Raw genomic sequence first — 25,183 nt, forward strand, 5'->3', positions numbered from 1 at the left:
ATTTGACTTCGCCTCAGACAGGGCTGCTGGGTTTAGCATGCTGTTCTGAGCCCCAGATGAGCACATTTGCTCTCTTTCTCCCTCTCTCTCTCTCTCTCGCTCTCTCTCTCTCACACACACACACACACACACACACACACCTTCCTGGTTTGGCTGCTATTGCCTAGAGTGCGTAGGGAAGAGTGTAAGACACTTACTGGTTTTACCCCTCATCTCCCGCTCTCCTTCTTTCTCCACTTGTCTCAGCTGTTGGCAGAGTGAAATATTAATACACAGAATCAGAAGGAAAAGGGCGGGCTAGAAAAAAACACTTGGATTTTTCATGAGGCCTATATAAGTAGGTCAATGAGACGACCCATTTTTTTTACAGTAGCTGATGGAGAGAGTGAGAAAGAATCAGAGGGAGAGAGAGACAGTGTGTGTGTGTGTGAGAGAGAGAGATGTAGAGGGAAAGGGGGGAGGAGAGAAAGGCTTGCATGCGTAAAAGAGGGAAAAGATTAAGTGTGAAGAGCGTGCTAGTAGGAGATATGTTCTGCCTGGTGACAGCTGGAGCAGCTGCAAGCCAATCAGACGCTCTGGTTGGAGTGAGTAAGGCGGGCCTTCTTGCATGCTGCCACGTTACTGAAGCGTTTCCACTGTGTCTCCAGGAATAAGTATGTTGATGTGCTGCTCCACACACGCAAAGAATCACGTGCACATTTGCATATCAAAATATGACTAGTGTGCGCTTGGAAAGAGTATGTTTTTTTGTGCGATTTTGCGTGTGTGTGACCATGAGCAGATGAGAGAGCAGAAATGTAAACCTACAAATTTACACTCTGCCCTGTCCTATGTAGGATCATTTTGTGATACCTGGTAAAGGCTTTTTGCTGCATTAGCAGGTGACGACAGAATGTCTGCTTATAAATAAAACACTCCTGTCCTGTCAGTCTGTCACACACACACCTGTGCCAAACGGCCATCTGGCCCAACGCTACTCAACTCAGAGCGACCTGTTCATCTCAGCTCAAGGCCACCCTTTCTGCTCTCTATCCTCTACAACTGATTTTTTACTTTTCATTACGTATTGAAGACCTTTCTTTCTTTCTTTCTCTTTTCTTTCTTTCTTTCTTTCTTTCTTTCTTTCTTTCTTTCTTTTTTTCTGTTGTTCATTGTTGTGTTGGCAGTTAATTCAAAAGTTGACTAAAAGATGAGTTATCGCTGAACGGAAATCAAGCACAAAAGACAAGAAAGACAAGTTGATTTAGTATTCAAGGTCATTTTTATCTGATATTTTGTTTTGGTTCATGTAACTTTTACCAGTGTCACCATAACAAAAGCTTAATGCTTAATTGATCATGTGTGTGTGTGTGTGTTACACAGTGCTGCATAATGCTTTGCTATGCTGGTGGACTGTATGAAGCAGCCACAGATTTTGTGTCTGGTTTCTGTGGGTACCCTGTTGCTAGGCAAAGTTAAGCCCCTGACCAATGAACCCTCCCCTCCAGACTCCTGCAGCTCAGCAGCTGTGTGTGGGCAAAAACACACACACACAGACACGCACGCATGCACGCACACACACACGCGCACACACTACTCACCTGTAAGCTTAACGAGTCACCTTTATGTCTGCCAAGTTCCGGGCTAACAAGAGCCGAATCCACAGATGGGTCTTGTTTGGGCTTAGCAGTGTGGCAGCTACCTGATACATTGTACAGAGTGAAGAACAGAGAGACAGAGAGAGAGAGAAAGATAGAGAGAGAAAGAGGGAGAGAGAGCATAGGAGCGAGCAATGGAGAGGACCTGTTAGAAGAGTGCTTTGATGTTGAACATCAAAAGAATTGAAGGATAAGAATTCCTGCTCTGTGCCTGTCGTTTGTAGCACATCTCCCTGCCATTTGCCTGGAGTGTGGTTTCTAGACATTAGGCCCCTTACCACAATTCAGCGCTCTCAGTTGTTTTTACACACTCTCTAACCCTTTCGAAAGCTATCTGACCTCAGCACGAGGAATATGAAACAACTCCTTGTATCAAACTATAAATGCGATTGGCAAATGGGAAAGTTTGCCGGCCACAGTGACAGAGCAGTCCATCCTGAAATACTCCACTCCCAATTGTACACTCAAGGAAGTCAATTGATGCTATATAGACCCTTTCAAGAGAGTTCCATTATCAGCATATGCTACAATGTTGCCATGTTCTGAACGTCTGCATTTTACAGCTCGGATGCAACGTGACAGTTCATTTAAACTTCACGAGTTCGGCGAATTAATATACAAGTGTGATACGGCCAAAAAAATGGATCTACTTCATAGGTGTGCAAATAACATACGGTTAATGGTCGTTCTAAATTACGTAGGACAAATTCAACCAAGCAGTGGAATAACAGCATCATAGTTGGCCCCACAAGACTTCCTTTTTAACATTCCATATGTTATCTTAATGCAGAGGAAGTAGATCGGGGCCCAAATAGAACGTTCAAGCATTGTTTTTGTTTTTATTGTTGAAAGGGTCTATAGCTGAGAGGCTTCCATTGTGTCAGTGTGACAGTCCTCGGGCCCGGAGCAGAAAGCCTGCCCTGGGTTAAACACAAATCAATGCTGCTAACAGACCCATTCTCCCACATGAGTAGCTCCGATCAGGCAATCATTGTCTGGGTGGCCATGCTGATGGGACAACACCACAGCGCCCCAACCATAAACACACAGCTGGCACTTGGTTATCCATTCTAACATCCTCTTTCAAGCATCTACATCCAGAGACATGATGTAACACATATGTTTTGGCTTGATTGTTTTTCTATTATTATTATTATTATTATTATTATTATTATTATTATTATTATATTTTACTCTTAATCATAGCTTCCCATCTACACATATTGTGTTCATCCATACCCAGTATGTCCAGTTGGTCTTTCTTTTACCCTTGCGCTGTCTAACTCCCCCCATGTCCTGTTGAATGTCTGGCCCTTCAGTGTTGGAGAGGACGTTGTGACGGAGGGGAAGCACCTGCGCATTGGCTCCATGACAATGCCGGCGCCTCCGGAGCGCGTGGCACACCCCTCGTGCGGCCCCGGCTTCGCCGTGCGCTCCCAGTCGCTGCACTCGGTAGGGGGCGGAGGGGAGGAGGACGGCAGCCCCACCTCGCGCAAGCAGCCGCCGCCCAAACCCCGCCGGGACCCCAACACCAAGCTCAGCATCTCCTCCGAGACAGTGGACCTGGCCTCCTCCACCTGCAGGAGTGGAGACCCGGACAGGTGTGATGGTAAGTCCAGTCGCAATCCAAATACCTTCCTCAGGGTATTATACACTTACACCATGGCCAAATGAGATCCAGAGCTGACCTTATCAGTCAAAATGAATACAAGTTCTAGAATAGTACAATAATTGGACCCTAAAAAACCTGGCTCTCTCATGTATCTCAACCATGGTGGACCCCTCCAGGCAGGACTTGACCATGTCCAGGGGCGTAAGCAACTCGTCCAAGTTGTGTTGGTGTTTGCCTCAGATAACGTATCATTCCAGCTCTCAATTGGATTCAAACTCAATCACTCTTAGATTACTCTTAGATTAGATCCAGTAAGATCCATAATAATACCCAAAGGATTCAAAAGTAGGTCTCCTCTAATCAGAACAGAAACTTTTGTTGACATGTAGTCATGCAGTCCCTTGCAGTCACGTTACCATGAATACCAGTGGCCTGCCATCACATGATAGTTGAGTTATGAATGAGGGCATTTCTGGCTGCAGGCATGATTTGATTTTCGGATGTACACCCCCCCCCCCCCCCCCCTTCTGCTGAGTGACAGGCAATAGTGAAAAATAGAAACACAAACGTTCGGGGTGCTGAGTTTCACACCCCTCCCCAGCCCCACCCCCGTGAATGGAATGCCAAGGTCAGTGGGTTCCTCCTCTTCCCCAGTGAGCGCTCTCACGTCCCGCTGCAGCGTGGCCTGCTTCTCTGGCCCACATAGCCTCCTCCTGAGTCGGAGTCTCAGCCGGAGCTGCTGCGCGCCATTGTAGCTTAAAGGGGTCAGCGCTCCCATTAGCTTCACTCTCTGGAGCTGCGCACAAGGACAGAGCTCGAGCCAGGGGAGCGCTGCTGCTATCTCTGTGATGGAGGGTTTCGGGGGGCCTGGAGCTTTGAGGACACGTAAATTAGGCCTTGACAGGATTAACTGACGGCTGTTTTAACTTTAGATGAGCCGAAACACTTTTGCATCAGCAGGCATTTGGCCACATACACAGTATACAGTGCAACCTCAAACAAACAAATTAGAAATAATATGGACATTCCCATATACACATACATCTATTTGCACAATGCAGCTTGAGAGATTGCTATTGCAGCAGTGTAAAGAATGTTGCAATATTATAGTTGTATCATCTACTGGAGTGCACCTATACGTGTGCATATGTAATGCTGGGGGAAGCAGCATGTGCGTACATTTAAGGGGATCACAGTGTACACAGATCTTCCTAGGCGCCACGGCAACCATCCCACAGAAACAGAGCCCCCCCTGCTGTTTGTCCAATCAAGGCGTCTGGCAGCAGCATCTGCCAACCAGTGCCTATTTGCCACGGAGTGAGACAACAGCCTCGGCCAATGGGATGCGAGCTGTCTAGCAGTTTGACAGCGCGGCAGCCAATGGGCACCGCCATGTGGGGGTGTCCCTCTTTTGAGAGGAGGTTTGCGTGTGCGAAGAGAGATAGAGGGGGTGGGGGAGGGACCAGTCAGAGCAGAACCCATTCAGGAGGAGCGATTGACCTAGATTCAGCTCCCCTAGAGGAGAGGGGGGAGAGGGTAGACACATCCGCCAGAGGGGAGGGGGGAGGGAGAGCAAGAGAGATGGAGTGATGGGGTGATTGCAGAGAGTTAAAGAGAGAGAGAGAGAGAGCGAGGGAGAGGAGGAGGGGCAAGGATTGTGAGCTCTGAAAAAGATCTCAAGAGCCGCTGTTTTCTTCTCTTAACATAATAAACGTAAACACACACACACACTCACACACAAACACGCAACAGCACTGCTTTAGTCAAAACAACATGTGCATGCAACCAGCTGTTCAAACTGGGTTCTGGTCACTTTCATAATGTTTAGTACAGTTTTAAATCCTGTGAATCACAATCACATTTTCCAGTAGTGATTGACCTCAGCGTGTACCATAAAAACACCAGGACTTTGCATGTGTGTGTGTATTTGTTTGTTTATTTGTTTGTGTGTGTGTGTGTGTTATTGTGTGTGTGTGTGTGCGTGTGTGTGTGTGTGTGTGTGTGTGTGTGTGTGTGTGTGTGTGTGTGTGTGTGTGTGTGTGTGTGTGTGTGTATGTTTCTGAAGGTTTTTGTGTGAGTATATTTGCATGTGCTTGCTTGGTTGTGTACATCAGTATTTGTGTATGTGTGTCAATGAATTTGCATAGGATTGATTGTCTGTGTGCTTTGTGTGTTTGCATATCCATGTATTTTTGCATGCTTGCATGTGTATGTGTATTACATTGCACATGGATATATCTGTGTATTGGACAGTGCCGGTGTTTTTGTGTGTGACATTTTGTGTGTATTATACACATACTATATGTGTACCCCGAAGTGTGTGCATGTGTGTGTGTGTGTATTTGTCTGTGTGTGTGTGTGTGTGTGTGTGTGTGTGTGTGTGTGTATGTGTGTGTGTGTGTGTTTGTGTGTGCTTGTGCTTGTGTGTCCTTGCCGTGCGCACAAGTGGCTTTGTGTCTGTGCTTGCGTGTATAGGCACAGAGGTAGAGTCAGAGAAGCCCCTGTGCTGTCCATCTGGTCTGTGAATAATTCAGGGTGTAAAGACCTCCAGTGTACAGTACTAGACACAGTCATTCACTGTCCTCCGTGATTGCGGGGATCTGAGCTCCTCTAATTCTCTCTCAGCTTTTTTCTCCTCACCCACATGGCTCTCCCATGTCCAGCATCTGGCTTCTGCCCTCTGCCTACTTAACACTCTGCCCACTTTTAGTTTACTGCCCAGATGTTGATCTGCAAAAGTGTTTCCCAATATGAGCGTGTTCTGCAAAAGTGTTTCCCAATATGAGCATCAAGTCACTTAGCAGCGTTCTCTCATCCAAAGCACGTCTGAATCAATGTTAAGGTGCTCTCCATGGCACTGGGCCCTGTAGGTGACAATACTACTACTATAGATCAGAATGACTGAGAATGACATCAGAATGACTGTGTAATATCTATATCTATAGGCAATTGGGAGCTAACCTAACCTGTGTTTACGTTTTCGCCTCTTCTTATAGCTTCTCAGGGCTGCAGTGAGGACTGCAGGAGGGTCCCCCCACCAAAGCCCAAGAGGAACCCCAACACACAGCTGAGCACCTCTTTTGACGAGTCCTACATCAGGTCGCACAGTTCCAAGGGCTCGCCTCCGGCCTCTCGGGAGTCCCTGGCGCCCTCGCCCCCGGAGCCGCAGAGCCCCCCTGGCCGGGACTCGGACTCAGACGAGCCGGTGTACATCGAGATGACGGGCAGTGCGGTGGCGGCGGCGGCAGCGGCCCGTGAGGCCCGCGAGGCCCGGGAGGCTCGGGAGGCCCGGGAGGCCCAGCGCAGCGAGGACGACGAACCCGGCGAGGCCGTGTACGAGGAGATGAAGTACCCGACGCTGGACGAGCTGGACACAGGGCGCTGGGAGCCCTCGGGCTACCGCTCGCAGTGCGCGACGCCGTGCCTGTCCGAGCTGGGCGAACAGACGCCGCTGTCCAGCCGCTGTAGCACGCCGCGCGGCACGCCGCTCTGCGACATCCCCGCGCCCTTCCCAAACCTGCTTACCCACCGGCCGCCGCTGCTGGTCTTCCCGCCGGCGCCCGCCCAGTGCTCGCCCAACTCGGACGAGTCGCCGCTCACGCCCCTGGACATGGCCAAGCTGCCCATGCTGGAAAACGCCTCCTATAGCAAGTCGCCCACGTCCTCCTCCGGCCTGGAGCATCCCGGCTCCTCGTCGGCGGCCTCCTCCTCCTCTTCCTCGCACCACCACCACCGCCGCGAGCGAGAGCGCGAGCTCACTGCCACCCCCACCATCACCATCTCCGGACGCTCCTCGGCGCCCCCCTTGCCCTGCACCCTCTACAAATCCTCGGCGTCCAGCCATGGCTACCAGCGCAGCCACTCGGCCTGCCCGTCCCCGGTTAGCATGGGCCGCTGCCTGACCCCGCTCAGCCTCATGCGGGCACCCCCCTTCGACGGGCCCTTTCCCGGCGCGGGGCTTCCACGCAGCGCCTCGGCCACGCCGCACGGGAAGGGCTCGCCGCCGCAGGAGGGCAACGGGCGGCTGCATGGCTCCATGCAGAACGTGTCGGTGGGACGCTCGCGCACCCCCACCAGCCCCCTGGACGAACTCACCAACCTGTTCACCACCGGCAGGAACATGCTGAAGAAGAACACCAGCGGCAGAAAGTCCAAAGAGCCAGGAGAGAGTGAGTTCTCACGTGTCTGTCTGTCCAATCTTCCATCTTATCTAGCCATCTTATCATCTTATATTCCATCTTATCTTCCATCTTATATTACTTTCAATATACTTCAGCTTGCAGCACTAAAGGTATTAGGAGAGCTTCTCTGATTGCTATGCTGTTGGTCAGACCACTTGTTTACAGTATAAAGTCCTGCCCATTGGTCCACACGTGCCATGCATGGGAGCGAGAGGTGCTGCTGCAGTACTCTTGACTCTGGCCACAGATCTTTGCTGTGTCTGTTCTGCAAGCCTGCTTAATCTGGATGCTAAAAAACAGACTGATACAGATCATATGATTTAATCTGCAGAGATTAGGGGCAAAAGCAGCCTGTGTGCCTCTCCAGCCTCGGTTGCAGCATTAAGCCAGCGCGGTGCATTACTTTTAAATATGTAAACATCGCCTTTAAACACAGACAAACGTGCTGCTGCAGTGGGCTCTGCCAGGGCATTGGGTGTGTTGCAGAGCGCAGAGGCACAAATACATCAGGATTGCAGTTGTTTTCAAAGGGCCTGTGAGTCATTTGAATTGCCTTGACGTTCCCAGGCTTGGAGTGGTGCTTGTGTGCTCAGGGAATTTCTTCAAAAGACCACCCCCCCACACACACTCCTACTGAACTAGATCTCCGTGATCTAGATTCTTGTTAATGAATTGATGCAGCCTGTTTGTTCTTCAGTGGAAGATCAGTGCAGCCTCTCAGTGTGTGCTGCAGTGTTCAGCAATGATGGAACGCATCAGTGGTGTTTTTTGCACTGATGAAACATATGTGCTAAAGATCATTCCCATGGATGAATATTGTCTGCAGAGGCAAAGAGATTTTACAAGCAGATGTTAACAACTGTTGGTGGAAATAGATGTCACTCCAGAAGCTGGTATTAATATCAGTTGTGATTAAAGCAGGAATTTATTTACCATCAGGTCTTTCATTTTGATTTTAGATGAATTTGAACTTGTTTTTGTCACGCACTGTTTGTGGAGAAAGTCAAAGCAGTGACTCCCACACGTGAGTCTTCATTGGAGAGGAAGTGTGCTTCCATATCATGGCAACAGAGGAGGACATTTCCTCATAGAATCTCTCTGTGCCAGAGGGACGGCCAATCAGAGTGCAGGTCACAGCGGCCCCGTGGAATCAGAGGCACTATAACTGGCAGGGCTCCACCTGCTCACACTGCTTCATGGTTCCTTTATATATATATATATATATATATATATATATATATATATATATATACACATACACATACATATATATATACATACACATACAGGCCTCTTTTTAAATGACTTGCATTATGCTTGCATTATGCATTATATTAATCTGTTCAAAGTCTTACAGACTCAAACTTGCCATATTGTGTTGCAAGTGCAGTGGCTACAGAAAGAAAGTGTTGCTTTCATGCACTCCCCAGAAATATTTGCTGGACAATAGCATTTGTGTTATGAACTGGGTCTAAACAAAGTATTAGCACAGCAGTCACTCTTGTCTTGTCTATGTCTTTGGGTGTTGTTACTCCTGTTGTTGTCATGTGACAGGTCTTTTTTTCTGAGGGCTGTTGTTTTCCCCAGTTGTCAGGTGACTGCTGTGTGTTGTCAGGGGCGATGTCGATAGTGCGTGGCTTCATCTGGTTCAGTGGCAGGTTGCACCTGATTTGCACCTGATTTCCATCCCATGGGGACATGCGATCACCACTGCCATGTGTGGGCTTGGACAATAGTGTCTAAAAACCATGGTTTGTTATAGCTAGTGGATGGCAGCATGACCTATTTAACTGACCAATCAATGCTGTCTTGAATTGTGGATGAAGGACTTGGCCTCATTTACACACACACACACACACACACACACACACACACACACACACACACTCACACACACACACACACACACACACACATCTGATACCATAACTTGTGCTTTCTTCTGTGTGGTGTGGCAGACAGTGACAAATGTTAAAAAGTGATTAGCATGTGAGATGACTATCAGTGATGGACTATCAGTGATCAGTCTTTAACAAGTTGTTTGTGTGCGTTTTAATGGCAAAATAGTCCTGAAAACCCTGAAAAAAACCCCCAAAAAATGAAAAAAGTTCAAGATTGGATTTCATCTGTACCTGGTGAAATGGAGACGAAAGCAAGTGCAATTACTATGCACTTATTTCTTCTTGTGATGATCAGTTAAAATCATAAAGGTCTACTATAGGCTATGACCACGTTTGCTCCATAATGTCCGTAGATTTTTATTTCAACATATGCAACATTAATTTGCCATTTCATGCACCACAAATACATGTGCACAATACATACACGATCTGACTGACCGTACAATTCAGCGTTGATGATGCAAACATATTTACATGTAATCCTTTGTAGGTTATATCGTCAGTGTATGCTGAAGCGCCACCAAGTGGTTAAATAATGATATCGCAAATGTGCGCCTGTTCAGAAAACTCAAAATTATCAGTTAAGGTCGGGTTGGGCGATACCATTGTATAATTTGATGAAAATGTCAACGTTGTCTTTCAATAATAACATTGTCTGCTAAAATCTATGGACATTAACACCAACGTGTTGCAAGACAATCATTAAAAATTACTATTCTTCTTTACTAGGCGAGTCCAAAGGAAGATGCCACAGTTCCGAGACCAAAAAGGAAGGAAAAGATCGACACCACAAAGAATCAAAGCGAGACAGTAAGGAGCGGCACAGCAGCTCCAAAGAGTCGAGACGCGACAGCAAGGATCGGAGCTGCAACGGCATAGAACCTATGCCGCGTCGTGACAGCAAAGACAAGACAGGTAACGTGTCAGAGGCACTCCATAGACAGGATAGCAAGGACAGAACCTGCAACAACGTGGACCTTTTCCAGCGCCGTGACAGCAAAGACCGCGGAAATACCATGAGTGAGCTTTTGCCGCGACGTGACAGCAAAGACAGGGGTTGTAATGGAATCGACTGCTTGCCAAGACAGGACAGTAAAGAAATGGTTAGGAATGGAGCCGAGGCGAGGCGCGACGGCAAAGACAGAGGCGGTCATGTCGCAGAGGGCATGTCAAGGCATGAGAGCAAAGAGTCGGTCAGAAATGGACTGGAAGTGAGGCGAAATAGTAAAGAAGGGGGCCGGAAGGATTCGGAGAGCAGACGGGAGTGGGATTGCAAGGAGAGGAGCTCCACGGACACAAAACGGGAAGGCAAAGACCGTGGTTGCAACTCTGCAGATTTCCTTTCGAGGCGTGCCTGCAAAGACAAGGTTGCGCACGTCCCGGAGCCGTTGCCCAGGAACGAGGGTAAAGACAGGGGCAACCATAGCGCAGAGACCACTAAAACTAATGAATGGGAAGGATTGTCTGGGCCACAGGCCATCGGAACACCAAGTCGGCTTGGACGATCCTGTGTTAGTCCCACCATGATGTTGGGAAACACCAGTTCAGGTAGGAACTCATGACGACTGATGTTTTGCTTTGCAATCACGTTGCCTTTGATGTACTTGTGTGTTTTAGTATTAATGCACTCTAATCTCTTGTGATCACCATCAGAAAAATATCCCATAACAGATAGCGTACTCCAACCGATCCATGAATGGACTGTAATAGATAGTTTACCTCTCCCTGCAGAGCTAAAGACAGCGCAGAAGATTGGTCGCTCGCCCTCTACGCCAGTGGCGCCGTCTCCACTAGGGACGCCCCAGCGACAACCTCAAGAGCCTCCACAGAGCCAGGTAATGCCGACATGTTGGTTATGTTTCTACTACTGTAACTTTTGGATGTAGCATCAGTCAGCCAGTGCAACATACAATCATACTGATTTGAGTACTCATCTCCTTTGTTCTCTTGCCCCGTCACTTTAGATGCCACCCATGCCGTGGCTATATGGTGACAGCACAATGATGGAGATGATCGAGCGCAAGCAGCGTCTCTGTCGGGAGATCCGCTCACGGCAGCAGCAGCCCCCACCGCCCCAGCGGCCGCCTCTCCGGAGTCCATGCAAACAGGAGAGCCTGCCCGCACTCCCTGGCTGGAAGAAGAGCAATGGGGCCAAAAAGTACGGGCCCCCTCCGTATCCCAGCCAGACCACGGTCTTTTGGGACACTGCCATCTGAACCTCTGGGCAACACCCCTACGGACTATCTCTGCTAACATGCCATCTCTTTGTAAGGAGGAGGCTGGCAGCTGGCTGAAAAGGGGATGCTTATATCAGAATGAACAGCAGGTGGTTTTTCCATAGCAATATTATGAGGGTCAGGCTTTCCTATCATCATTGTTTATATCTGATATTTTTATATTATAATGTGATTTCTTGTAATATACGTAGCATTAATAGATATTTTCTAAAAAAATAAAATAAACACAATATGTCTAAAGATTATGTAGATGTAGAACAATGAAATGTTTGTTTTATACATTTTTTGTCTCAGACATTGCTATACGCAACCTAACAGTACCTAGTTACAACGTTGTGTGCTCTCCAAGCCTCTTTTAATTCAGACATCTAAACATTAATTTACTATGCTGAAATGTTACAAACGTACCATATATAATGGATATTTAAAGTCTTTCCCTTAGTGGGATTTCTGTGGTAACTGAAATAGGCCTGGCTGTCTTTTGGTTACCTTTAAATATGTAGGATGCTGTAAGAATGTGCAACCCCAATAAGACAGTTACATTTCCTTTTTGTAGAAACATTTAAATTATATACTTGGATTGTTTGAGCTTGTCATGTGATGAGTTATCATAGGCCTAACATAGGCCTTATAACACCTGTTTTGGTGGTTGATACCTAGGCAATTAACTAAATTTAATGGCAGAGTATGGGGCGAGAAGAAAGGAAAATAAGCATTTATGTATGTCAAGAGAAAAGGAATAGATTACTTTTAATGGAGAGGGGAACAGAAGATGAGAAACCAGCATGTGAGATTGGTGGCTTGTGAACTCGAGCCTGGAGTCAAGGCAGTTTCCTGGGGGGAGTCGGCACCCTTCCCACAGCCTGCACAGTGAAGACACCTGCCCCTCCAGTCAGAGTCCAAGCCCTGTAGCCCTCACACAAACTAATAGCAGAACAATCAATGCTTGAGCTTTCTACACCTTATTACTTTTACTAAGTACTAACTTAATTTTATGCACTTGCTTGTGAGGACGAAAAAGAGAAGAAAAACGTTCCTGATGTTGATATTTTTTGGTACTGTCTAGATGCTGTGCCGTATATTTACGATAGTGTAAGTGTAGGGATCGTATTGTATGACTGACTGAGATCATGTAAGACAATCCAACACCAGCAATTGGCCAACCCCTTTCACCACTGATTATGTAACAGGCACTCATCTGGGGGTCTGCTAGCAAAACCCCTCTAATTGTAGCAAGTGGTCTAACCCATAATAAGGGTCAAAGCTGCACTGGGGCATAGTAATTATGCTGCGTTAAAAAAGTCCAAACTAAAATAAAAAAGAACTGCACTACCCATAATCCACCATCACATAGCATTTGGCTGGATACCTTCCACCTCCCTCTACCTCAACCCCTCAAATCAGTTGAAGTGGTTTTCATTTGCACGTTGAATGCAAGATCTGCACTGCCAAATCATTTTGGGTATTGTAGTGTATGCCCCCCCCCCCCTTCCCCCCTCACCACCCAATCTCCATGGTTATATCATCTGAAACGTACTAAAATGAGTTGCCTTGGAGACCACTGCTCACTGTGACTGGAAGATGGAGGTCACTCTTTGAGTAAAAGGTCACAATACAAAAACACTTGAGAGAAGGGAGTTAGTGAACAAATGTGCAGGGGTCGCAACAATGCTGTGTTTGAAGTTTGCAGACACTAGTATATGCAGGCATATAGACATATGTGGGAAATAAAACTGATGCTAATTAATTTCATTATCACTCAGGCTTATCAAAAGTGGCCTGTATGTTTGTTTTATCACTCAAATTTTGATCATATGAACATGGAGGGTCAAAGATTTTTTAAACCTGTGTGTGTATGTTTGTGTGTGTGTGTGTGTGTGTATACACACCTGTGTGCCAAGCTACACTGGATGCAGCTTCATGCTGAAATGATTGTTTAACATTCACTCTCCAGCCATGCGGTGGTGCTGGGCTTTGAAATGTAATGATGTACAATCTCTTTTTTGTATGTACAAATGTGCACTGTGAAAGGTAGAGTCCTCTGTCATACGGCACTGAGTGTTATTATGTTATCTGTAAAAAAGTATGCTGATTGTCACATCTGTCTTTTTGAGAGAAATAAATATGAACTTCAATTTGCTGTGGCAAAGTGAAGAGTCATGGTGTGGAGTCTGTTGGGACATAGAGTACTTGAGATATGTAGGCTGCTTTTAATAGATGGACATCCATTTTTAACGGTTCTTCTCTATGCCAGTGTTTTTTCTTTAAGATTTAATTATGTTTCAAGTTATAGGGATGACACACACACACAGGGAAATTCATATTCATGGTTCTCAGTGATATGTTTTACCTTGTTCACCACACCAGAACTTATGTCACTCAATCAATCTAGAGGGCACTGATGAATTATGCAAATGCATATCATACTGAACTACATGAGAAATTACTACATGGTATAATGACATCTGATGCACCGAAAGACAGAATTGATTGTAAAACACATAATACAGTAAAACTGGATACAGCACCCTTAAGAGACATTAAACAAAAATGTATCACAATTCTCCAATTGTAACATGTCAGAGGCAGGTTAGAAGCCATAGATAGTATCATCTAACAATGACAATCAGAGAGGACCATGATAAATCAGCCGCATACATACAGGGCAATATTGCATCAACTGAGACATTGCTGACACTAGAAGAAACAAAAAATGCTGAATAGAGAATGTTTGACAAACTGATCTAGGGATTCAATGTGTTTTAGTTTAGGATAGCTTGTTATTGAACAGTCTACCTAGGATCAATATTAAGCTTTGATACATTTCAGTTATCAAACTGAAGCTGGTCAGATAGCTTTCATGAATTCCATTGCAAATGGTCAAATACTAACTACTACAAAGGAGAAAATGAAATTATATATAAACTAGACTATACAGAAATGAAAAATACAGCTTTGAATGACTAGGTTCACAATATCACATTCCAGGGCCTCTAGTTTGTTAATTAAGCCAAACTTTTACATAGATTTATTAGGATTAACACTGAAATACAACTTTGTATTTATCCTTTGGTAAAAGTGTAATTGCAAATCATGATAACAAATGAAAGGATCTCCCAAAGGATAATGCTTCAATTAAAAAAGAAAATAAAAACGTGGATTGTAGTTGCAATTTATAACATAAAAATACACTGACAGCCCTCTAACAGCAAGACTGGGGTGTATCAGATTACTGTTGCTGACTGTATGCTCCTCATACACACGTGGCATTTGCTTGCACGATTTCTCTGTTCTGTCGGACCTTTGAGTGTGACTGGCTGTGGGGGGCTTCTGAATTGATCCGAAAAGCCAACGCTGGTCAACCAAAAGCTGTACAAGTTCTCAAAGTAGTGGCACGTGCCTCTGGCCCCCTGGCACTCGATGGCGGGTTGGGTACGGAAGTCCGCTAAACAGCTTCCTGGGGAGGTCAGGGATTGGCCACCCCCCTCATCTCCTGTGCCAGTGGACTGAGGAAACACACACACACACACACACACACACACAGACACACACACACACAGACGCACACACCTTTAGTCATGAGACAATTGAAATGAAGTTTGAACCCAAAGGTTACGAAGTATCCCCACTACACAGCATAACACGGAGTGGAAGAAGGCATACCACACATACACACAAACACACCCCACACAAAAGCACTTTGCACACATACTGTGCACATCTAAATCACTGACCAAAAGGAAGGAATATCCTTGCCACAGTGTCCTCCAGCCCGCTGGACACCCGACCCTCTCCTCGCCCTGGCTGTGGAAGGCCACGGCGGGTGACGGACTCTCACACACGACACAGCGGCTGATGTAGAGCGAGATGTTGTGTCCCTCCATGGGCATCATGGGCACAGCGGCGGTGGTGGACAGCCAATAGGACTTGTCATTGCGGCTTGCGTAGTCGCAGGAGTCTTTGTTGCAGTAGCTGAATGGCATGGTGTTGAAGATGGGCATGCAAGAGCCTGCCTGACCTGTAGGGAGAGAATGCACACACACACACACACACACACACACACACACACACACACACACACTGCAGTAAAAGCAATTTCTGTCTCTTAAATATAAAAGGTATATATTTAATCTCACTCAGATTACATTACCAAACACATAAATTGCCATGTTAGCGTGACTTCCCTCATTTTGCTAGAAAGTAAAATAGTCATTAGTAGTATTTTCTCCTGTCAATCCATACCAAGGTCCTGTGTATGGGCTCTCTCTTGTCCTCCCAGATAGAGAAGACTGTAGCCGGTCCACAGCTCATGCATGTCCTGAGCACACTTAGGTATGATTGCTGACTGGCTGTGAATGACCAGTAGGAAGCCAGGACTAACTGATGCTATGCTTCCTGGGAAACCAGGGTCTCCTGGTTCACCTTGTGGGCCTGGTTATTGAGATAGAGCAAAGAACATTGAAGAGAAACAATTAAGAGCTCTTGCCTAAACTAACAAACTAAAGGTAAAGGTCTGATATTTAGCAAAGTGACTTACACAGATATCTGACGATCGTGTATGAAACCCAGGTTGGCTATGTTTTAAACATTGATGCTAACTGTTACACCTACTACCAGAAATATTGACTAGCTAACAGCTAATAGAGTTGGACTGGATGCACACCTAACTTGATAACTGATACATTTTAAATATAAAATATGGGAAGCTTTACTATGAATTTGTGTCATAAAAATTAACTTTAAGATGTTTGAGAATGTCACACCATATGTTTATCAAATAAACATACACACCTGTACTTTGTTGGGACCTCACATATTCTTATTTCATATCATTTTAAATTGGTTTGACTTATTTATTTTTACTATTGCACAGCATTCATTTTCCCCTTCAGAATTACATTCTGAGGTAAGCAGGTTATGTTTAAAAAATCAACAAGCAAATTAACATCATATAAATGTGTCATTTTCAAATGTATAATTTTCAATACTTCCACTGTGTCTTAGACTATTGTTTTTTAAACTGTTTTGGCTAATGTGACAGAGGATGACCTCATACCTTCAGGTCCCACAAATCCATTGGCTCCAGGTTCACCTGGATCTCCTCGGACTCCATGTGGTCCTTCAGGACCATCTCGTCCAGGCGGCCCACGACTCCCTTCTGCACCTTTGGGTCCTACAGAGACATTATTGATCTGACAGTGAGACCATAATCGTCTCTAGCCCATCAGAAATAACGAACTCTGGTATTTGCCTGCTACTTTAGAAACTAGAAAGTAACACTACTCTACATTAAATATGTTTAAACACTTTGCAATTCTGTCAACACTTTCATCTATAATGGTTAACAAACATAATCAGACATTTTTTTCTATCTACATGTAGCACCTGTTATACCAATAATAACATTTATCAGGCAATCTAGTATCTCATTGTCACCAGGGTCCTTGTACCTTCGCGTCCTGGAGATCCAGTTGGACCAGGAGGGCCTGGCAAACCAGTGGAGCCAGGAATAAAAGCAGGGCGGCCTTTAGATCCAGGGGGTGCCTCGGGCCTGTCCACATCTATAACTACACCTGGTTCGCCCTTTCGACCTATGAGAACACACAGAGAAGATGGGCAGCACTTGGCTGGTTGGCTAGAGTACAAGTGATAGAGGGACAATTATTGAAAGCCATACTGTACGACATATTTAAACACTAATTCCGGTGATTAATTGGACAAATTATATTGTAGCCATTGAATCACTTTTCCAACAAAATAAACCACACAACTTTATATTCAGATCAACAGATCCTGTGGCTGGCAGTTCGGGAGAACAAGAGATCTCAGGAAACAAAAGTAGACACAGATTTTCACCATTACTTAGTGCTAGCAGAGGCCTGACAAAGCCACTGCTCTTAATGTCACAAAGACCAATGACTTCACTGAATTCATCAGACTTTACTGAAATCATTCAAGTTCACTGTTAGGACTAGTCTGGGTTTTCCCATGCTGCCTTGCACGCGATTTTATAAACGGCTCTGGGCATTCGTAAACCACGTTTCAAATATGAGAAAATGAATGCCTAGTTCCCAGACCCCATCTCAATGAGATGAGGTCTGACGTTAGCCAGGCTAGTAGAGGACAATGGAATCGAACACAGTGGAATTGAACACAGTGGAATTGAACGCAATGGAATTGAACACAGTGGAATTGAACGCAATGGAATTGAACACAGTGGAATTGAACACAGTGGGACTGAACACAGTGGGACTGAACGCAATGGAATTGAACACAGTGGGACTGAACACAGTGGGACTGAACGCAATGGAATTGAACACAGTGGGACTGAACGCAATGGAATTGAACACAGTGGAATTGAACGCAATGGAATTGAACACAGTGGGACTGAACACAGTGGGACTGAACGCAATGGAATTGAACACAGTGGGACTGAACACAGTGGGACTGAATGCAATGGAATTGAACACAGTGGAATTGAACACAGTGGGACTGAACGCAATGGAATTTAACACAGTGGGACTGAACACAGTGGGACTGAATGCAATGGAATTGAACACAGTGGGACTGAACACAGTGGGACTGAATGCAATGGAATTGAACACAGTGGGACTGAATGCAATGGAATTGAACACAGTGGGACTGAATGCAATGGAATTGAACACAGTGGGATTGTGTTTCTTAGGGATATCAACTGAGCCCCCTTCTGTTCTCTCTTGCTAAAGATCCAAAAAAGGACAGTCTGAATATAGTGGTAGTGGTAGACAAAATGGGCCAAGAAGTTGAGGAATTGGAACACCTTTCAGACATGGCGTACGGTATATTGTCAGTATAGTGATTTCAGCTGGTAGAGGTCAAGAGGTTGATGGACAATGCAAAAAAGGACTAATCTGCATTTCTATTCGAAAACAACCACATGGAATTGTATTTCTGTTCCAGGATTAAGCACTGACCTGGTGGACCAGGGGGTCCTGAATTTCCTGGAAGCCCTTGGGGACCAGGGAAACCAGGCTGCCCTGCATGACCAGGTGGTCCTCTGGGACCTTCATATCCTTTGGGTCCTGTCAGGACAAAGACACATGAGCTCAATCCCTCTCCACCTCACGTCATGGACACAGTACCAGGTCAAGGACATCACAGAATTATCAATTAATTAATTAACAGCAGTTCAGTTACAAAGTTACATTTCACTGAACGTTATCTTATGGAAATGTGTATGAGATGCATAAGGAAATGTATTAATGTATATTTCATTCTACAGAATGAACCTATATCATTATCATTAATGATTATCTGATTTTAATAAATAAATGAAACATTCTATAAGAGACTAGTCATGCATATTTAGCAATGTTTAAACTGATGATAGATTTAGACTTCATGTTAATGGATTTTTGCTTACTCATACCAATGGCTTTGCTGTAAAAGTTATTCATTGTGTTTAATTGTGTGTGTCTCTTACTGGTTTTATTATTGCTGCAAAAACCAAAATGTCCCATTGGAGTCAAATAAACAGGTGTGAAAAGCTCAAGCATCAGTCCTACCATGAGTTTGTTATGCCTGTGCACACACAGGTCATTAATTAGATGATCTACCTGGCTGAAGAGTTGTGCTAATCAGAATCGGCTGGTTGAGCGAATGGCTGGAGTAGATATGTGGTAGGACTGGTACTTTCTGCAGCAGGAGTTTTAACCTCCGCAAATAAAGTTCTTCATGATTTGATGCAACATATTTCCTCTCACCTTTAAGGCCAATGAGTCCAGGATAACCTGAAGGTCCTAGAGGCCCAAGGCCTCCTGGGTCGCCTTTGGGTCCGGGTGGACCTGGCGGTCCAGTGTCACCACTGTCTCCTCGGTAGGCATGTGTTGGGCCGGGAGGTCCTGGAGGACCTCTGAGTCCTGACCAAATGAAAAAGACAAAGGGACAATTATACGCATGCATATGCAGATGCATGAAATTAGGACGACAAACATATAACACACACACACTTATTGATTAAGACATTGATTCATGCCATACACACCCATTAAGGGTTATAAAGTATCCATAATGCTTAATAACTAATTATATAAGTCTATTTAGGCATTCAAAATATGACTGGTCTCATAAAGCATTATGATGTTGTATGTACATGTACTATACATTCACAAAGGGTTATAAACTATTTATAAAGCCATCAAAACTACTGTCACTAGTACTGTATATATAACAATGTATACATACTCCTGACTGCATTCATAAAGCATTATAATGTTACTGTATAAGCCTTTACAGCTTGAAGTGTCACAATGCATTCTAAAGATTATTTAACCTTGTGATAATGGCAATGATTACACCTTTATATTATTTACAATTAGTCATAATGCCTTGAGACACTTCATAGAAAGTGAAAAAATCAATGATGACATTATAAAGGTAAAATAAGCTTTACAGTATAAGTATGTCACCTTCAAGGAGTCATGCCACGGGAAACCATTTTTTTCTTGTTGGCTTTGACCTATGATGTTGATAAAACTAGGGGACCTACCATACTTTTAAAGTGTACTGTTCCTTTCCCTGCCTGTAATGGCAACAGAAACTAAATGGTCATAGAGCATGAGCCAATTAGAAAAGCAGATTGTTTTGACATAGAAACTGCTCTCATTTATTACGCTCACTCCCCTGTTAAAATTGGACATAGAAATCTGAATCCATAATGAAGCCATGACAATCAGCCATTTAGCGATACACATGGAAGATGCTAAAAGATTTTGGCCAATTTTGGGCAGCAAGTGTAGTTAACTTTATGGTAATGAGCTATGATGTGGTTCAGTGGCAACCAGCGGCAACCTATTCAAAACAGATGTGCACAACTGAGAATGAAACCCATGTCAACTTCAGTTCCCAAAAACATTTGTTCCGTTTAGTGTTTAGTGCAATAACATAACAAGGATGAAAGGGCTGGTAACTGTTTGCAGTGATTTACTGTAATACTTGTTCTAGGACTGTATGAGTAATCAATAAAATGTATTGATTTATTGAGTAGAAAAAATGAATAAAATTAATATTCTGTCCAAAATGGCTGTGGTTATGAGCATGCAATGGTACTATCGCAAGCACATACTATATTTTGAAGAGAAAATTTGAATCTGAGAAAACAAAAATATATTATTTGCCTCACTCGCCCTCTGTTCTGCGTGCCTGCAGGGAATAGCTCAACACTATAGTTGGAAGCGATGGAAGCCGGACAGCTGAGGCGAATTTAGACGCAACTGAGGAACCAACTACTTCCTGCGGAACCAACCTGGAGGTCCATCATGGCCAGGGGAGCCTGGATCTCCATCAGGTCCTCTGTTGCTCTGCGTGCAGTCTCTCCCAGGATCGCCTGGCTCCCCCGGGACACCTGGGAAGCCTAGAGAGACATTCGGTTAAACTGATGATGTTCATTTTGACCCCTTCATTTGTCATTCCCAACGATTTTCAAGAGAGTGAAGACAGACAAGAATGTATAACTTGTTACTCGTGTGGTATGGAGATACGAACCAATGACCATATGACACTATTAGTCATACCTGGTGTTCCTGGATTGCCTCTCGAACCCTTTGATCCTGGTTGAGAGAATCCTGGGAGTCCTGGATCTCCTCGTGGGCCTTGATCTCCAGGAGAACCAGAGGGTCCTTGGGGACTACCCCCACCTACCCCTGTGAAGGTGCACAACATGGAGCCCATGCCTCTATTAGGTTATGGAACACATGCTGAAATGACTTTGCAAATCACTTTTGAATGTATTTGAGAAGCAAAGGGGGGCAATGTGTAGCTCAATAGCTCAAGGCCAGAATTTACTGTGCTTTACCAATTGATCCTCTCTCTCCCTTTGCACCAATAAGGCCATTCAGACCAGGCAGACCTGGATCTCCTGTTGGGCCTGAAAGAGGACAAATTCAATTCATATTATACATGTGAAACCCACACAGAACCTTATCCCAAACCCAGACATTGCCTTTGGTGAGTGAGTATGTGCATATAGCTCACCCGGGTGACCATTAGGTCCAGGGTAACCTTTAGGGCCTCGAGGTCCTTCGGGGCCAGTGGGGCCTGGAGGACCATGGAGCCCAGATCCTGGAGGACCAGCAGGGCCTGCATACGCACATACACGGTCCACATTATAGGCAGAAGAGGATGAGATACTGTAGATAGATAAAGTAGTGGGCTATTCAGTCTCACCTGGGGTCCCTCTGGGACCTTGGTTTCCTTTTGGGCCAGGGAATCCATTATAGCCTTTGTCACCCTCCTCTCCCGGGTCTCCTCTCGCCCCTAGAAAAGCAGTACACAAGATAAATCAACAGGGATCTGGGCTTCCAAACGGAACACCTGCAGGTGGTGAGGTCGATTCCAGTTGCTGCCACTATTGTGCCCCTGATCAAGGTGAGTTCCTCCTGAGGTATTGTCCCTATAGTTAGTTCACTGAAAGTCGACCTCGATAACAGCATCAGCTAAATTATGAATAAAGGAAATGTATTGATAGGAAATGACATAACGTGACATGATATGCCATGATATGATATGACATGACATAACATGATATGATATATGACATGTTATGACATGACATGATATGATTGATATATGATATGATTGATATATGAAATGATTTATGATATATGATATGATATGATACAATATGTTATAATTTACCAGTACAGCCTGATGATTCATTGGCCAGGCAGCACATGGAATAAAATAGGCAGAGAGTATGTTACATTAAATCCCATACTGTGAAATAATCAGTGAGTGTGTACATGCCATATAGACAACATTAACCTGGAGGACCAGTTTCTCCCGGACTTCCTTTCTGACCCGGAGGCCCAGGGAATCCTTGACTGGGCCCTGGTTCACCTGTTTAAAGTAGACATTAACTGTAAAGGTCTCACACAAAGGTCACACTGATGACCCGTCCTCCCCTTCACCCCTATGGTTCTTATTCCCAATTATTACTTTCTGTCTATAAAGGCTCAATGGTCTCCACACACAGCCTGTTTTACAGTAGCCATGATTTGCCTTAGATGCTCATCCAGCCTACCTTTCATGCCATCTAAGCCTGGCAGTCCATATGGACCTGGTGGTCCTGGGACACCTGGGTCACCCTGAAGGGGAAAAAAAATGACAATGAATTTTTCAGCCCCCCTCTGTATAGAATACATAGTGCATTGGGACTTGCACAGGGAAAGGTGGCATGTAGTGTCTACAAGCTTATCATTCCAAGTTGACCTTGTAACCATAGGCTCCAGGAGGCCCATTGGGCCCCCGATCTCCCAGAGGTCCAGGAGGGCCGGGGGGGCCAAGATCCCCACACAATCCTGGTGGGCCAGTCGGGCCTTTCTGATACCCAGGTGGGCCGTCCACACCGTTCACACCTGCCCGACCTGGTGGTCCTGGGAAACCTTTGTCACCTAGGCATGAAAAACAAACCAGCTGTGTCTCAGATCTCAGATAAGGCAGTCTGTGTGGATAAAGATGTAGGCAAGATGCCTTTTGTGAAATATATAGTGCTAAGTATTGGTTCATTCATACCTCTGACTCCAAGATATCCTTTTGGCCCCGGAGATCCCTGGTTTCCCTTCTCACCCTTCCCTTGTAACCCTGGTCCTGGAGGCCCTGGCTTTCCCTTGTGACCTGTGAATATTGACAAAAAAGCATCAAGTTGTCCCCATAAATCCCTCTATTACATACATGGACGTCTCGCATGCCAACAGATTCCTTCAAATGCGCTGCTGACAGTCAAAATACAGATGTGCTGTTTGAAGATGTGCTGCTTGCTATTAAAGGGAATTACCGATGTCACTCTCACTTGTTTAAAGGATGTTACACCCAAAACACACCCATGACTGAATAAGAAACAGAAGAGTAACCCTTTTGAACAATGCGCACAATGTCTGATCTCAAAATCACGCTGAATGTGGACTGGACAGGCTCTTAAGCTTTGAGACTCTGACCATCCATTTCTGATTGCCAAGATAGGGCCCATAGGGCTTCATTGTGTTTATCCTGATCAATAAAGTACCAAGAGATTTTATTTATTAAATTTTTATAAATAAACATTGTTTGTACAATAAATCATTTCAATCGATCAATCAATCACCTTGAATATTTTCTGCATTATGGTGTCTGTGCTGTATGCATTTCAGTAAAGGGTTATTTGACTTGAACATTACATGGTACTTCTACAGCTTTATGCATGTAAAAGGCACCTTTTATTCCTTTGAAGCCTATGTCGCCATCAGCTCCATCTGGTCCTGGGTTACCCCTTTCCCCTTGTCTTCCAGGGGGGCCTCTCACACCAGGATTTCCAGGTCTCCCAAAGCCAGGTATTCCTGGGATACCTCTGTTACCTACAGGTGGCAAATGATAAAAAGGTCAATATATGTGTTTATGCAAAGCTTACCTTTTTGGATGGTAAACTGGATGAATCCATTTACGTAATGAACCAAATTATGACCCATGATAGAGCTCACCTTTCATTCCGTTAAGGCCATGTAGTCCAGGGTCTCCGGGTAGCCCAGGGTGTCCTGCTGGCCCAGGAGGTCCTGGTGACCCAGGTGTTCCAGGTGACCCTAGAGGTCCTTTGGGCCCAGTACCTGTTGGGCCTGGCGGCCCACTACCACCTTTCTCACCTTTGTAACCTTGAAGCAAAGAAATATTGATGTTGTCATGTGGCAGCACCACATAAATATATTGCAGATGAGCAGGAACAGGAATGCCGGAATGAAACAGAAAATCCAACATCTTGAAAGCATATACATAATGACATGAATCCGAAAAAACGGACAGTGAAACAGTCAGTCTTTGATCAGCCTGGCCCCCACCGCCCACCCAGACTCTCACCTACAGGTCCAATGGGTCCTACTGGACCAGGTAGACCTGGTAAGCCTGGCCATGGGTCACACACCACCCCCGGCCGCCCTGGGGGACCTGAGGCTCCTGTGGGCCCAGGGTCTCCCATATGTCCTTTATAACCACTGGTCCCTGTAAGGCCTGGGCTTCCTATGGAGACAGTCACTGCTGAGTGGAGGTACTGTGCTGCATGTATGTCTGAAAACTTAAATACACATCAAGTACACAAACACAAGGTGTGTATTCACACTGACTAGATGGTGGAACATCTAAATATAAAGTTTATGTCAATTGACATTGTTGTTATATTGCACCAAGCTGATTGTATTGTACCTGGTACACCAGGCAGGCCAGCTGTTCCCTTTACACCCTTTAGTCCAGGGGGTCCAGTAGATCCTCTTCGTCCGACAGGGCCAGGAGGGCCATTTGGTCCTCCATCACCTGGTCGTCCCTTTGGGCCTGGAGGCCCTTGGAGACCCGGGGGGCCCGGTGGGCCATCTGTGACGTATCCCGGAGGGCCTGGATCACCCGGATCACCAGGTGGACCTTGGCTTCCTGAGAAACATCAGGTACTCCACATCATTTTTTTTTTTGTGATTAACTTTTTATTGAAAGCGTCAGAACATAAACAAAAATACACAAACACACAAACATTGACCGTAATCACGATAAAAACAAAAGTCAAAACCAAGGAAAACGGTTGTACACCACCAGAAAGCAAGACCAATCTGCTGGTCAGCTGGTG

General features: G+C 45.3%; 2 protein-coding genes across 2 annotated transcripts in view; one reads left to right on the top strand and one right to left on the bottom strand.

Annotated features, from left to right (window-relative positions):
• Window positions 1-11,547, top strand: part of nyap2b (neuronal tyrosine-phosphorylated phosphoinositide-3-kinase adaptor 2b) — a 13,941-nt gene extending 2,394 nt beyond the window's left edge. The window contains exons 2-7 of the mRNA XM_076293202.1: window positions 2,957-3,246; window positions 6,246-6,481; window positions 6,518-7,430; window positions 10,211-10,879; window positions 11,063-11,166; window positions 11,296-11,547. Coding sequence (XP_076149317.1) covers window positions 2,957-3,246; window positions 6,246-6,481; window positions 6,518-7,430; window positions 10,211-10,879; window positions 11,063-11,166; window positions 11,296-11,547 — 2,464 coding nt within the window. The remainder of the gene's footprint in view (window positions 1-2,956; window positions 3,247-6,245; window positions 6,482-6,517; window positions 7,431-10,210; window positions 10,880-11,062; window positions 11,167-11,295) is intronic.
• A 3,245-nt stretch (window positions 11,548-14,792) lies between these two features.
• LOC143133441 (uncharacterized) lies at window positions 14,793-25,092 on the bottom strand. Its single transcript, XM_076293203.1, has 18 exons — window positions 25,083-25,092; window positions 24,772-24,957; window positions 24,060-24,218; window positions 23,850-23,936; window positions 23,119-23,220; window positions 22,816-22,997; window positions 22,628-22,691; window positions 21,772-21,861; window positions 21,607-21,684; window positions 21,391-21,463; window positions 21,120-21,232; window positions 19,311-19,391; window positions 18,522-18,629; window positions 17,019-17,159; window positions 16,625-16,741; window positions 15,811-15,999; window positions 15,303-15,586; window positions 14,793-15,074 (listed from the first exon to the last, which is right to left on the bottom strand). Exons 1-18 carry the CDS (start codon window positions 25,090-25,092, stop codon window positions 14,793-14,795), a joined length of 2,346 nt encoding a protein of 781 aa, XP_076149318.1.
• Window positions 25,093-25,183: the final 91 nt, after the last annotated feature.

The sequence above is a fragment of the Alosa pseudoharengus genome, unplaced genomic scaffold, assembly GCF_046254945.1.
Source record: "Alosa pseudoharengus isolate Yale_2024_CS ecotype anadromous, Long Island Sound unplaced genomic scaffold, YU_APseudo_1.1 YU_APseudo_1.1_scf_2, whole genome shotgun sequence".
In the NCBI taxonomy this organism is placed as follows: domain Eukaryota; kingdom Metazoa; phylum Chordata; class Actinopteri; order Clupeiformes; family Clupeidae; genus Alosa; species Alosa pseudoharengus.